We start from the raw sequence: 14,326 nt of genomic DNA on the forward strand, positions 1-14,326 counted from the left end.
AACATTACGGGCTCACAGAAACATTATGGTTGATCAAAGGTCACATCAAGACTTAGTATAAAAAACCTGGACAACAGCAGTTCTTTACAAAAGACAAAAAAAACTCGGAAAGGCATGGGCATGTGAACAGAAGAAATCTCCACGAGACAATTTTAGAACAGCTGCATCAACTTGTCCTGCTAGGATTCACATGGCTTCCCTTTCCAGAAGGGATATCTCCTTCCCATGGTGTTCTTGTAACTCTCATTAGAGCTAGAGGAGATTAAAAACATCCAAAGGGAAGCTACTATAGGGAATAAGCATAGCTCTCTGCATGATTTTGTGAATGCTTGTGTGTATGTCTGTATAATTACCCCCAAACAAATGAATAAGCAGATAACTTCTTATATGTTTATTATTCATCATGAGTAAATGCAAAATCTTCTATACAGATATGGACTTAGGCACCAATTACCTGTCCTTTGCCAAGGCCTCCACAAATCCATAATCGATTAAAATGCTATACACTTCTTTTAACTAAAAAGCTCCAAGAGCATGTTGAAACCTGTCAAAACAAAGTGAAAAAGGGCAGGCAAACAGTAGGGGGTTCTGCACCAAGAAAGGAAAAGATGCTGCAGTGTTTACTGAGGATGCCAGTGAGTGCATTCCTAGCAAGGCATCTTCTGTAAAAGCCAGTGGGGGATGAAATTATGGCCTTTTCTATACAATACACAGAGGCAGGAAAGAGTGAATTTGCATATGGGGAAGGGAAGACTCTGCTTATCCTGATACCTCTATAAAAATAGCAGAGGCAAAATATAAAGCGCTTGCTCAATCTGCAGGACTATTTATGACCACCTTTCTCAAACTTAAGTTACTCTTCAGTCATGGACAATAAAGACAATGTAAGTACAACATTTTCAAAAATGTTTGTGAAATGGCAGAGTATTTACTGTTGATGAAATTTGGTATTTAAACTAATATAGGATTCAAAATAAATATGGATTTATTTGGCTGGACACCAAGGGAACATTTTCTGTCTGTGTGCCTACATCTCACTGAGAGGAAGCCAAGTAGCATTTCTCCAGAATTTTCTTCCAAACACTTGCTAGGCAATTTCCAGTGTCAGATGTTGCTCATGCTTAGCTTGCTTACTTTTTGATACTTCAAATGACTCAAACTTCACAGGCTGAATGTAGTTCACCAGGTTAGACATCTCTTCCGTGGCCATAGCCTCACTTCCAGCAGTACCCTAGGACAGAGAAGGGAAAATGCTGCAGTTTTAGTCTGTCCATTGTGGCCATCAGAGGCCACAAATACCAAAGCCCAGTTTTCTATCAACCGAAATATCTTTCACTGATCCTGGTTTAGTAAAGTTAATGCCTTATAAAGAGAGCTCCACATAGTAAAAAGAAAATTTGCTATAAAATTTAAATGTTTAATTAAACTGCTGCTGTATTCATTCTTTTTACGTGGCTCCTAGGGATGGGACTGCATTACCTTTACACATGCATAGTGCTGAGAACATTTATCAGTACTGTTGGATAAGCAATAAATATAGCTCTAAGTTTTTGATGCCAAGTTTTTCTTTCAACAGTGCTAAATACACCACAAGCAGTTGTCTGAAACGGATCAGCTGTGGTGCTATTAATTCTTATTCTTCAGTAGATGAAAATATAAATAACCAAAGCAAAGATGTGCTTCCAAACCAATTAACAACCAACTTCAGAAAGTTGGTGGTGTGTTTCCCAGTGTTCTGCCTCCTGTTCTCCACTAGATGGTAGTCCCACTCCTGGTAACACAAGCCAACCCACAACTCCTGGAACCGATCCATCACCATAAAACACATCTAAACCCTTACTTCATCCATCGACGATTTTTTACAGTCATCATCATAGTCATCATCATCATCGCTCTCCATCTCTGCTTCTCCTGAGAAGTTTTAAGCAGAAGATGATTACTAGCTGAAGCAATAGTTACAATTACCAGTGATAAATTCAAGAAAGATGTGCAAGTAGCACTGCTTAAAGGAGATTACATTATACATATGCTTTTTTGTCAGAGCACAAATCAAATACGCTGTCTTGAGGGATTCATCCATCTACAGCATTGATAAGTTCTTATTGCCCAACCAAACAAAAACTATTCCTTTGCAGCTGCAGCGTTTGAAAATCATGGGGTAGGTACCACACTGAGAAGAGAACATTGTGGTGTGCATAGTGTGCACAGCGTGTGGGTCCAGTATCACAAACTACTCTGAAGAGATGTTCCCATGATTGGGGTGCAGCCCTGGGGTTTGGGAGATGTGAGTTCAAATTCCCTCTCTGTTGTAGGAACCCTGCAGGACCTTCAGTGAATGCCTCACCCCCTATGGGAAGTGTACATGTAACTGCATGCACAGGGTGAAGAAATCATGCATGAAAATGGATGAGATTCTCATGTGCTGCGGTATCGAGGGCTGCTCAGCAAACCCCATTTGTTCTGAATGTATCCCAGAACATGTACTAAGGTAGTGCAGCTGGGAGGATTTGGCACAGGAGCCTAGCTGCCATGGTTTGACTTTAGTTCCCTTCATACGCTGCTTTGGTGTGCCTTACTGTTAGAACTCCGGTGGCATAGCTCAGATGCACCGGCTGAGGGCAGTGCAAATCAAATAATGTGAAGAAGATGCATAAGGCTCATCCCTTCCCTGAAAATATACTGATGGAGTAAATGGGACCAAATAAAACACATTTTATGCCTTGCTCCCATTTGCAGTGTACTCATCAAATTCCTATGGGCAAGACACAGATACTTTCTCGTTAATTAAGGAAAGCCTCCCTTTGCCTCCAAAATGTTTTGATTTGGTTGCATCAGAAATTAAACCATTAAGGAATATCAAGCTGATCTTTCTCTTTAGTAACTCCTCCTGTGGGTCTGGCTGTCATAAAGTATACACTGTGCATCTTAAGACGACTCTGGAAAAGAAGGTTTAACTTCTACTGCAGTTACCTATCCACACCTGTAAGACTGACAACTCTCCCTAAAGATTTTCTTCTATGAACCTTTCCGCTTTCTTTAGCAGTGGCAATTTTTTTTTTTTGGCAGCACAAAAATCTAACCACTGTGCAACATTCCCAAACTCTCCAGAGAATGGTAATTCAGTCTCAGTTCCTCCTGTCAATTTAGGGTCTAATCCAAAGCCCACTGAGTCAATAAAGAAACTCCTCTTTGTTCCAGCAGGCCTTGAATCATGCCCAGTGGGCCCCTTCTGAACATGGAGAGCACATATGACTTAAATAATGAGTGTGCCTTTCACAACTAAATGATGACTACCCAGGCTGCATTTCCTTCCAGATGCAGATGTTGAAATGTCAGGCTTTTATTCATGAACACATTTCTTCCTGCACGTTTCATTGAAGAAAATAACATGATTGCTCAACAGGCTCAAGGGATGGCCCAGGGAACCTCAACACATTGTGAAGCGCCAGCCAAGCTCTCACAGGATTTGCAGTGACAATCTTTGGATGAGAAGCTCTCAACTGATTTAACCAGACTGGCAAAACAACACTTCCATAGTCCACAAAATGGGGGACATGGGCAGATTTCAGTCAACCTGTGCCGCTGAGATACTAGGTAGATGATAGCTTGTTCTTGCTGGAAGTGTCCAGGGATGAAAGTACGCAACACATTATTCATTTATTTAAAAATATTTAACAGGAAAACTCCCAAGGAGATCAGATCTCATTTTCAAGTTCTGCATCAGACAGCAAAACCAGAACAAATAGTACACAGGATTGCAAACACAGAATAAAAATTAGTAAGTGTTTTAGAAAGTGTGACTACATCTGCATTGCCTTTCACCCAGCAGTGTGGTCCTACGCTCAAACCTGACCTTCTTTTGCCATTACACTGCTGGGACACAAAGTCAGAGCAAGCCTTGGCCAGCCTGAGATGTGTGTGCTACAGACATCTCCATGGTCACCCTCCCACAGTGGTGGTGGGATCAGCCCCACACCATCACTCCTATCCCTTCCTAGGAGGGCACAGATGCTGTGTATCATAAATGCATGTGGGCTGGCATATGCAGCCTTGCTGCAGGTCAAGTCCAGTATGTACATGTGAGCTTGTCTAAGGGACAACTAACTGTAATTGCATAATTATTATTTGCATTTAGATGGGACTACTAACCCAGGTCAGGACAGGACCTCTCCATGCTACATGGCATACAAATACAGTGAAAATAGAGAGCCCTACTGCAAGGACTTGCCCTCCTAGTATGAGACAAGAGCCCGCCCACAGACAGAGAACAACAGAAGAATATTGAGAAATAAAAAGAGGTTGCTCCCTAAAAAATACCTAAGTTATAATGCATATACTGTCAACCGCTCATTGGCAGAAGGACACAGGAAACTTCTCAGTGGAGTAATGGGGCAGTTTCAAGGATGTTTTCAAAGAGCTGCCCCTAGTGAGTGGAGCAGCATGGGGAAAGTGTAAAAGTGCTCATTGGGCAATGTAAGAAGTGGACAAAGAAGGCTAAATTCCAGCTGATGGGCAGAGGGGTTCAACACAGTAATACTGAATGGAAGATAATTAGGAGAGGAAAGCTGGGAATGACAGGCAAAATCCCTGCTACCAAGGGTTGAGGAAGCAGAGTGCTAAATATTATCCATTCTCACCATGCCTCAGCAGCATGATAGATATTGAGAGCCTAACAAAATGAAAGGTTATACATTGCTTGAAATTCAGAGGAATTTGGTAATCTGCTCTCCCAGACCCCTTTACAGTAACAGCCAGAATGGATTATAAATGTGGTATTTGCTGGTGCAGCTTGTTAGCTCTATAAGGTTTAGGCAGCCATCAGCATCTTGGGGGCAGGAAATCACCTTCTGTTTTTTCCACAGGCTGTACATCAGCACTTGCTGAGTTTTAAAAAGGAAAATATGAACTTTATTCCGTTTTTCTAAAACATTTTAGTTCGTAAGAGCGGGCCATGGCCTCAAATGGCACGCAGCATCAATATACCTCTGCATTTACATACATGGAGCCTAAAACTTTTTATCCAGTTTTCTATTTAGTCATCATGAAATGATGGAGCCAATTCTACCCTCTCTCTCTGTCTTCCTCTGACTCTTTCCTTGCAGCACCCACTACTCTGACAAAAATGCCATCCTATCGGTGAGAAGTTAACAATTTTATCGAAAATTTAAATACTGTTCAATTAGGAAGTTTTGGCTACTTTCACTATAGGCCCACTCTTGGTAAAATGTATGTACCTTCAGAACTGCCACTGTTCTTTTTGCAGTGTAATCTCACTTCTTTCAAATTCTTGCTTATTTTCTTCCGTTCATGGTGCTAAAACAGTCAGGTCTAAGATGCTTGCTTACCAAAATTACAATCTATCTCACAAGTGTTATCTCAGAAATTTTTTTTCTGCTTTGCCAGCTTTGCTGTACTTCTAAGGAAAGCTTTTTACACTGACAGATATTACACCCTACTGAAGTTACTTTTTACACCAGTTTCATGAACATCTTGCAAACCATTCCGCAAAGCTTGTTTCAGAATTCTTTTTTTTAAATTATTGCTACTATATCACCACCACCTAGCTTTTATATGGTATGTTTCACAAACACGTCAAAAGAGTGGTTTATCTGGGTTTAAGTCTGACCTCAAGCAGCGAAGACACAGTGAAGCTTGCTATCAACTGACGTATGAATCTATTTTTTGCACTGCTGTGAAAAAACTAATTTAAAATCTCAAGAAGGCTAAATCAGCACAACTTTCTCTTGGAGATCAGCAGTACTTCTGAGAGGAGCTATACAATACAATGGAGTCATTTGAATAATATGCCCAAATTGCTAAATGTGAAGATTACATTAAGGTTGGAGTATTGAAACACTTCACGTTAAGAAATGTTAAGATTCCTTTAGTGGGTCTTTAATTGCATTACCCCTCTTGTTCTCCAGAAAGAAATTGGTACTGGGTATAAAGGAGCATAATGCTTGCAGTGCTCCAGCATTACATATTGCCAATGTTGAGACGTACATAAGGAATGAGGCAGTGAAAAGAAAGGTGTCATGGGGACTGTTGAGCACCACCCCATGGAACTATGCTCTTCACTGGGTCTTGCCACAGCAGGCTTGTAGAATGGTGAATAATTTTTTTTTTTTAAATGTTCACAGACAAAAATCTGGCATCGGATTTACAAAAATGCTGCATGCTCGTAGCTGAAATCTCTGGAGCTGTGCTCTGAATACTTAAAAATTCAAAGTATTCTTGAAAAATCAGCTCCTGGATGTACCTTGTTAGTCAGCCCTAAACTGTTCTTAAGCTCTCTCAGACTCGGCTGTCCTTAGATAAAACTGGTTTAATATTATTTCACTTCCCACGGGTATTGTTCAGATAAATTCACTGCTGTTTGCCAAGCACTCATATGCAGCCTGGATACCCCCACAGAAATTCACTGCAAGATGAGTGAATACTTGATCTAGGATCAAGCATTGAATGACAAAGAGAGAAAAAATATTGACTAACTGCATTCTCCAAAAAAGGCATAGGTCCTAAAGGAGCAACAATGGCTGACAGAAGGATTACAAGTGATGTATTTTGGCAGTCACAGACGAACCAAACGACCATGTCAATTTTGCAATCTCAGTTCTAGCATTTTCTAAATTGTAAGTGTTCATCTTTACAATCTACAGTTAACAGAAGTTGTTATATAGGCAATACAGACAAAATATTCACAGTTAATTTGTAAAATTACACACCCTACTATGGGACTGACCGCCTGCCTTGCATCGCCATTGAAATCTAGATTCACAGCCCAAGTCTTTTCCTATAAAAGCTCACAGAGAGGCTGTGGAAAGACAAAGCTGTTACCCTCTATGCAGATCAGGCACTCAGAAAGCAAAAGACATACACTTTGCCACTGGGTTCTCACTATGTCCTGGTAACAAAAATGTGGAGTTAGGAACCCAGGGTTGATATCAAGTGTTGGAAAGGAGTCAGCTGGCACACACACACTTATCTTTCTGTTGCTTGGGATTTGTCTAAAGCAAATCAAGAAAACAGTATTAAATCAGTCCTGACACCAGGATGAATCTTCCTTTGAAATCCAAGCCCTACTCCAAAGCATGCCCTTTTCAAAGTTTCTTAACACAATAGTTGAAAACTCTTTAGTTGCTTCTAATAGGATTTAAAAAGTTATCTACAAATACAGCAGTTTTTTTTTTTTAATTCAGCTTGAAAATTTTCAGCTCATTTAATCAGAATTTAGAAAAAATTACAAACAATGGAAAAAAGATTCTACTACTGGGGCATAAATGTCTATGCTTGCAGCAATCCAGATTTCAGTCTTAATAGGAAGAAATTCTAGTACAGGGAACAGATTCTCCTGGGCTGAGGAACAGGATATATAGAGTTTGTTGTTTGTCCTGCTGCTAATCCGCTCCTGTGGTTTAGGGCAAATCCTTACTTTATCTTTCTCTCTGCATTTCTCTTTGTCTTTTCTAGTTAGGTTTTAAGGTCTTCAGGACAAAGACCATCTCTTACTAATTTTTGCATACCAACACTCACAATGGTCCCCTGAAGATCTCATAGGCATTACCAGAATATATGCATTGAATTATAGTAACTTTTCCATTTCATTTCTGATTTTAAAAATCATGCTAATAATGAACAAGTTAAATGTAATACACTGCTGCTTTCCATTAGCTGCATTCCCTACAACTCCTGATGGCAACAAATATTTGTTTGCAGTATTACTTTTGCCTGTTTCCACCTCTGGAACAGAAGAACATCTTATAGCACTTTGCACAGAAGTCTGTGACGTGTTCCCAACTAGTGCAAGACAACAGCAGGTTGAGCTTTGCCTGCCTGAGGAACAGGTATCTCATTCACAGTTACCCTAAATATTAAGACACTGCAGAACCAGTGCAGTCCTCCTGTGCGACGGGTTAAGTCTGAAAGGGCACCAAATGCTAGGGACATCTGAGAGGCAACGGAAAAAAGAAAACATTTGTATTTGGTACTGGGCTTGGACACATAGAAAAGGCACCCAAGGGCGGAGGATTTGACAGCTCACTCTACCTTCTAAGCAGTGCAGATAAATGTTAGTTTGCATCACTGAGCTTTAGGCCACTCCGTTAGTGATTCCTCAGCTGTGAGCCTTCACAATGCTCCTGGATCAATGACACTTAGCATTGTCTCCTAGTGAGTAAGGCCCACACTGGTGCATCTCTACCTTGCCAGAGCAATGTAAATGGATTGGATTAGAGCTGTAATTAGGACTTTGTGTTTTAGGGAAAAATGTATTTGTAGATTCAATTCATACCTGCCCCAGGTGAGGAAGGTTCAAACATACTAGATGTATCGCTGCATGTGTTGGAAGCTTGCTCCGAGAGCTTCTTTTTTGCACTTCCATCTGCAGACTTATGTGACTTCTTTTTATTCTTCACCAGAATTTTGTACATTAAATCCATAGGGCTTGGAAGAGGAACGCCAGGTTCCAGCTTGCAGAAAAAGGAATAGAAATTTGTTACAACAGCAAAAGAAATGAGCTTATGGCAATTCTTTAGGGCCCACATGGTGCAAGATGATTTTGTAACCTCTATAAATGCTGTTAATATGAAATGTATTTTGTGCAAGAGGTAACCTCAACATTAAATGAAACAGGGCTACTGAGGGCCCTAAGAAGAAAAGAAGAATGCTTTATGAAATGTCTGCAGTAATAACCAGAATAAGTATTAGTTCAAATAGGAAAGCCTACATTATAAAATGGCAGCTATGAGAATCAATTGCATTTAGAGGATTACAATTCACTGTATCTGAACAATCTCTGCATCAGATATTATATGATTAAGTCACAAACAGCTCACATTGTTTAACTCCTTCCTTTGGACTCTGTTTTGAAAGTCAGTATATGAAGAATGACACAGGACTGAAACACTTAAAAATTCACACAGATATTTGTGATCTGATAAATACCAAACCATATTACCGGGTATTTTTCCAATGGATCCATAAGCAAGGCATCTCCAAATATTAATCTGCAGTACTCTGCCATTTTTGCCTGTTGTTTGGGGCTAAAGGGAAAAAAAAAAGAAATAAATGAGTCCTATTAATGCTACAACATGAAAGCAGCAGGGATGGACTATCTAATATGCATAAACTCGATATAATTCCCTGACCCAATTGCTGTGAATTTTTCAGAGAGACCTAGATATATATATCCAGTTATTCTGATTCCTCTGATGGAGCTCATCAAAAGGATCATAAGGCATAGAACCTAAACCAATCATACAGAAAGTAGTCTCCTGAGCAGGTGTCTCTCTTAAATTTCCCAAGCCAAGGGTACCACCTCACTCACCCATGTCTATAAGGCACAGCCATACAGAAGAAGGGACAGAAGACATTACTTAGGTCTTAAAACCAGCAAAGCTGCATCAGTTATATGCACTGGTAGAGAAGCAGCTAGTTTTACTGCAGATTTTCTGCTAAAATGCAGCCCCCTTGTCCCACCCTACTTGTTAGCCCATGTGAGGTGGCCGCTGCGCTTGTGCAGCCTGACGGCCTGTCCAGCCACAGCTCTGCCAGGAGCTGCAGCTGCACTGCGCTCCATGACAAAGCACTGATCCATTGCAGCCCTCCTGGGCTGGGTTTGCACCGAAAGCGTGCGCTGCTCCTCCTGTCTCACTCAGAAGTATTTCCCCTGACATATCGTCACTGGCAGAAGTCACAGGGTAGATGTAATTGTGCTACTGGTAAGATGTGTTATGTCCATTCGGAGAACTGCTGTAATAAGTGCTGGGATAACTGCTTGTTATATGCATATAATTACATACTGCACGCATGTTATGTGTCTATAACTGGGACCAACATATCAGGACAGCCTTCCCAGTGGAGATCTGGATGCAATAACAAACTGAGAGGTGGGGCTGCTCAATGATCATTTTAGTTTGAGTATGTGGTCAGATCCCTTTTAAAAAAATTTTAAAATTTAATTTAAAATCAGATAGAGTGTCAAATTTTACCATAGTAAATTACTTCAGCAGTTTTCATTATATCCTCTAGAAGTAAATTGAACCTCAGTAAACTCTACTCATAATCAATTTTCCCAAAGTGCAACAAAAGAATAATTCCTGCATATCAGTGATGGGAGTTTTAGGACTGAAGATAGGTTATTCTAACCAGAAATGTTACTCAAATAATCTTAAAATGCAGCTCAGTGCTACAGTCACTCTCTTTCTAATTTTAGATGACTGTATTTTTGTTATATGTGCCTGTTAAAAATCTGTAACATCTGAGCTTAAGTATCTTTAAGTTTCCTTCTTTTGATACTCTGTTGAGAAGTCTCGATTAAAGGACAGGTTTATATTGCTTAATATAATTTCCTCAACTACTGTTAATTATGATCTGCATATCATGGAAGATACACAAATGGCATAAGCAGTTATGTTACCATGGAGCTATTTTTCGTAACAAAATAGAGCTGGGTATATAGGAAAAAAGGAATGCTCACATTTTCTCTTGCAAACTAAGAGTACAACAACTACTGTGTCTAGTTTGTCATTAGCTAGAAAACGAGCACCTGGCACCGGAGCTCTTCCTGGCATCAGCAAGGCCAAACCAGAGCTGAGATAAAGGCTAGGTGGCATCTGAATCAGAAAATGTAATTTCCCTGAGATCAGCATTCTGGATGTCCCTTGAAGTAGATACGGGGTGAACTGGTCATTAGCTCAGTCATTGATAAAAAGTATTGCAAGGAGGCTTTAAATTATTCTGCAAGGCTATGCAAGGGCTGCATGCAGTTTAAATCACTACAGCATTTTATTAATGCTTTCTTTTGTGTGCAGCCAATTCTGCAAAAAAAGCTAAAAGCCACTTTTAGCTGAGGATGGAAAATTAAGATGAAGACAAGCAAGGCAGTGGAACTAAGAACCCACAAGGGAGCTTAGGACCTAGAAAGTTCAAAGGACATCTCCTTGAATCAAAAGATCACAATTATTGAAATCGAGGTAATTAGATGTGACACCAGCATTTTTAAATGGGCATATCAACTCCAAAAGGAATCACAAAAAAATATGCAAGAGTTAAAGCTAATAAATTTCAAACTATCACCACAGCTAGAACAAATTCTTCTGATCTTCTGTGTTTAATTACATGTTTACCTCAAAGAGAGCACAGTGAGAACTTTCATTTTTGCAAAAGAGAAAAATGTAATGCAACACTATTTTGGTCTAGCATATAAATTCCAATGACACTGCATTCTGGAGGAAGAAAGAAGGAAAAGGAAAATTATGTGAAAAAACTAACGGCTTTTAATGCTATAAAAAATTCTTCCAGTAGTAGACAAGGCCAAAGGAGGAAAATCTTGACATTACAAAATTACATGCCTTTGTGAACTGGACTATATGCACAGATATTTTTAAAAGCTCCTAAGAGGGAATAAAAAATATTTAGGAGTACCAGCATTTAATCGAGTGGTATTTTTTGTGTTCTTTCTTTCTTTCTCATGTATATATATGATCTATCACTTGAAACTGTATTTTATGGAACTATACAATTGCAAGAGATAGATCATTAGTAATAGTATAGATTCTGTATTATTATTCTAGTATTTTAAAAGTCGGAATATCAGTTTCTTTTTATTTTCCCTTCTTTCAAAATTATGAACCAGAATGACAGATCGAAATACCAACTTTTCTACAACAAAATATAGCCCCATTTGTGTTGTGGAACAAAAAAAGCAGGTATTTCCTGGTCCACATCTACTGTTATTGGAAATTCTCTCCAGCATTCCTGTACTATAATGAAAAATTATTTCCTCAAAAGAGCTGACTTTATCTGCTTTATGATTTTCACTGTGCAGACATGGTCAGGTAGCACATAGACTAATTATATAAGCCCCCAAAATGTGCCAGGACAAGGGAAGATAAAGCGGGAACATGATACCTAGAGATATGGAAATCCAAAGAATATTAAGAAATGTTTTCATTACCATGACTTTATTGCTTGTACTTTGTTTTACTGTGTTTGTATTATGCCTATTATGAAGGTCAATCACAGAGGCTCTTTGGCATGCCTGCTCCTAACATTACATTATTATCACTTCTGCAGAGACACTCCTTAAGCATAAGACAAAGACACAGATGCTTCCCAGAAGATATTAAAATAATTTGAAGTGTAGGAAGAAAAAGTGATAAAGATCCTGTTAATATCTGAAATAACAATTCCAGCAAGAAACCAGCAATATGAATAACTGTAATTAAATTTAATCATGGAAGCAATCTTATATGGATACTGCTCAAGGATCACTTAACCTTTTTGCTATGTCATCAGTGCATTTCTAATTATAGAGTGTCTGCTTTCAGATTTGCAGATTGCTTATCTTCTTGCAAGCCCAGTTTCAAACGTCAAGGTCTTCTTGAGGTCTCTTCAACATTTTCAAGGCACTTTACTATTTTTTGATAGAACCACATCTTTTCTTAGTACTGTCTTTTTTCAGCATGCCTGTTTTGACTTCAGTATAAATGATGGCATACATAATATTTTATATATTCTAAAAGTTATATGCTTGCCTCTTTTTCTAAACTTTTTATTTTATAAAGACAGGTGAGAATGAATATACTACATAGTGGAGTTATAGTAAAAGGAAACAAAAATTCTTCACGTGCTACAAAGATATTAGAGAGGAATTCTAGGAAAAACACTGAAAGAAAGCAAAATGAGATGATTAACACTATGTGCTAATAAGTGTTAAATATATTCTCAGGAACATAAACCAGATATAAGAAAAATTGCATTTTAAGTCCAGTGGTGATGAACACTGTCATATCTATTGTGGTGATGTAAAACTTATTTACCTCTGATAATCGCAGTCTGTTTAAAAGCCATAAATAGAGAACACAGGCTAAAACCATATTTCTCTTTAAGCCAATGTCAAAAATTCTACTGATTTGTATGGGACTGGCATTTCACAGACAAATGCTGACTCTTGTAACTTGAAAATCAGAAGAAAAACTTGGAATTGAAGAAAAAGTAGGAACTGATGTCATAGGATTTGTTTGACAGCAATTCTATAAAAACACTTAGCATATATTGTTAATACTTAGAGCAAAAGTCCATCTTTAAGATCTAGGAGAAAAACAACATTCCAAGTAAATGAAAAGACAAAAGGAGCATTCCATGAAATTAGGTGAAGGTTTCTGTGAGTGGCATGTCTAATTGCAGATTTCTCTAGCAACTAGTGCAGAAATGAAGGGATAATTGTAGCAGTCAGTAAAATAACTAAAAACTATTTTCAGCCAAGGCAAAATTAGAAATCATACACATTAAGTCTGAAGATTTACTGCAGCAGAAAATAATAAATAGCAATAAAGCCTCAAAAAGAGAAAATAAACCTGATACTGTTTTTGCAGACTGGCTTTGCTAAAAACCTGCCAGAGCAATGCGTGGAAAAGGACATCAAATAATACACTTAGGGATAGTTCATTATTCCATGACTGGAGTTTGCTGGAGAGAAAGGTCCAGTGTTTTCTGTAGGGCAAATTGTAAAGATCAGAGCAATGCAGCAGTAACTCTGTTCCCTTTTTGACATATTCCTGCAGTATCACACCACCTTTAACTTTGACAGTGTTTCATCTTACAGTTTTAAAGCCAGTTTTGTAAATAACATATCTGACAGGAGTTTATTTTATACATTTTTTTTTTTTACTTCTTTCCTAAAATAGAACAGATCACCCTGGAATAATTGAAGACTTGAGTCTTAATGACTTCAAAGGAAGAAAAATGTAACCCTTCTGGTATAAATAAAGGGGATGTTGCTTTTTCTCTGCCGTATAGTAACACAGTGAATGTATATTTTAACAAATACAGAGGAATGAATACAAAATATAATACATTGAAGAATGATGCTTGAAATCTTTTCTAATGACCAGAGGTTGCATTTGGAAGCACTGAGAAAAGCACTGTGAGTTAAAACCTACAGCAGTGACCGTAAGCAAGTCCAAGGTGATATAACTTACACCAAGAATAAAGGAGTGAGGAAATCGATAAGAGAAAGAAATTAAATACAGTATCTGGGTGGTTCTTCAGAGGAAGACAGCACTAACTAAGCAGAATTTAACAGGCAGCTGTTTGAATCATGACCACGTGGCCTTTAAATGCGCGCAGAGCATGCACATCTTTGCCCACAAAAGGGAGTGTAAAATTATCACAGAATCACAGAATGGCAGGGGTTGGAAGGGACCTCTGGAGATCACCACCCACCCTGTAAACCCACCCTGCTTGAGCAGGTACACCTCGAGCAGGGTGCACAGGGCTGCATCCAGGTGGGTTTTGAATGTCTCCACTGAAGGAGACTCCACAG

The 14,326-nt window shown here is 38.8% G+C and overlaps 1 protein-coding gene across 9 annotated transcripts in view; it reads right to left on the reverse strand.

Annotated features, from left to right (window-relative positions):
* PLCB1 (phospholipase C beta 1) overlaps window positions 1–14,326 on the reverse strand; it is a 407,422-nt gene that overhangs the window by 93,174 nt on the left and 299,922 nt on the right. For all 9 annotated transcript variants that reach the window (XR_010372118.1, XR_010372120.1, XR_010372119.1 and 6 more), the window contains 4 exons: window positions 8,957–9,041; window positions 8,291–8,468; window positions 1,841–1,911; window positions 1,135–1,231 (listed from right to left, as the gene is read on the reverse strand). Coding sequence is in view for 6 of the 9 variants with exons in the window: in XM_064446797.1 (XP_064302867.1) it covers window positions 1,135–1,231; window positions 1,841–1,911; window positions 8,291–8,468; window positions 8,957–9,041 (431 nt within the window). In the remaining 3 variants the exon portion in view is untranslated. The remainder of the gene's footprint in view (window positions 1–1,134; window positions 1,232–1,840; window positions 1,912–8,290; window positions 8,469–8,956; window positions 9,042–14,326) is intronic.

This window comes from Phalacrocorax carbo, chromosome 3 (assembly GCF_963921805.1).
Source record: "Phalacrocorax carbo chromosome 3, bPhaCar2.1, whole genome shotgun sequence".
NCBI classification, from domain to species: domain Eukaryota; kingdom Metazoa; phylum Chordata; class Aves; order Suliformes; family Phalacrocoracidae; genus Phalacrocorax; species Phalacrocorax carbo.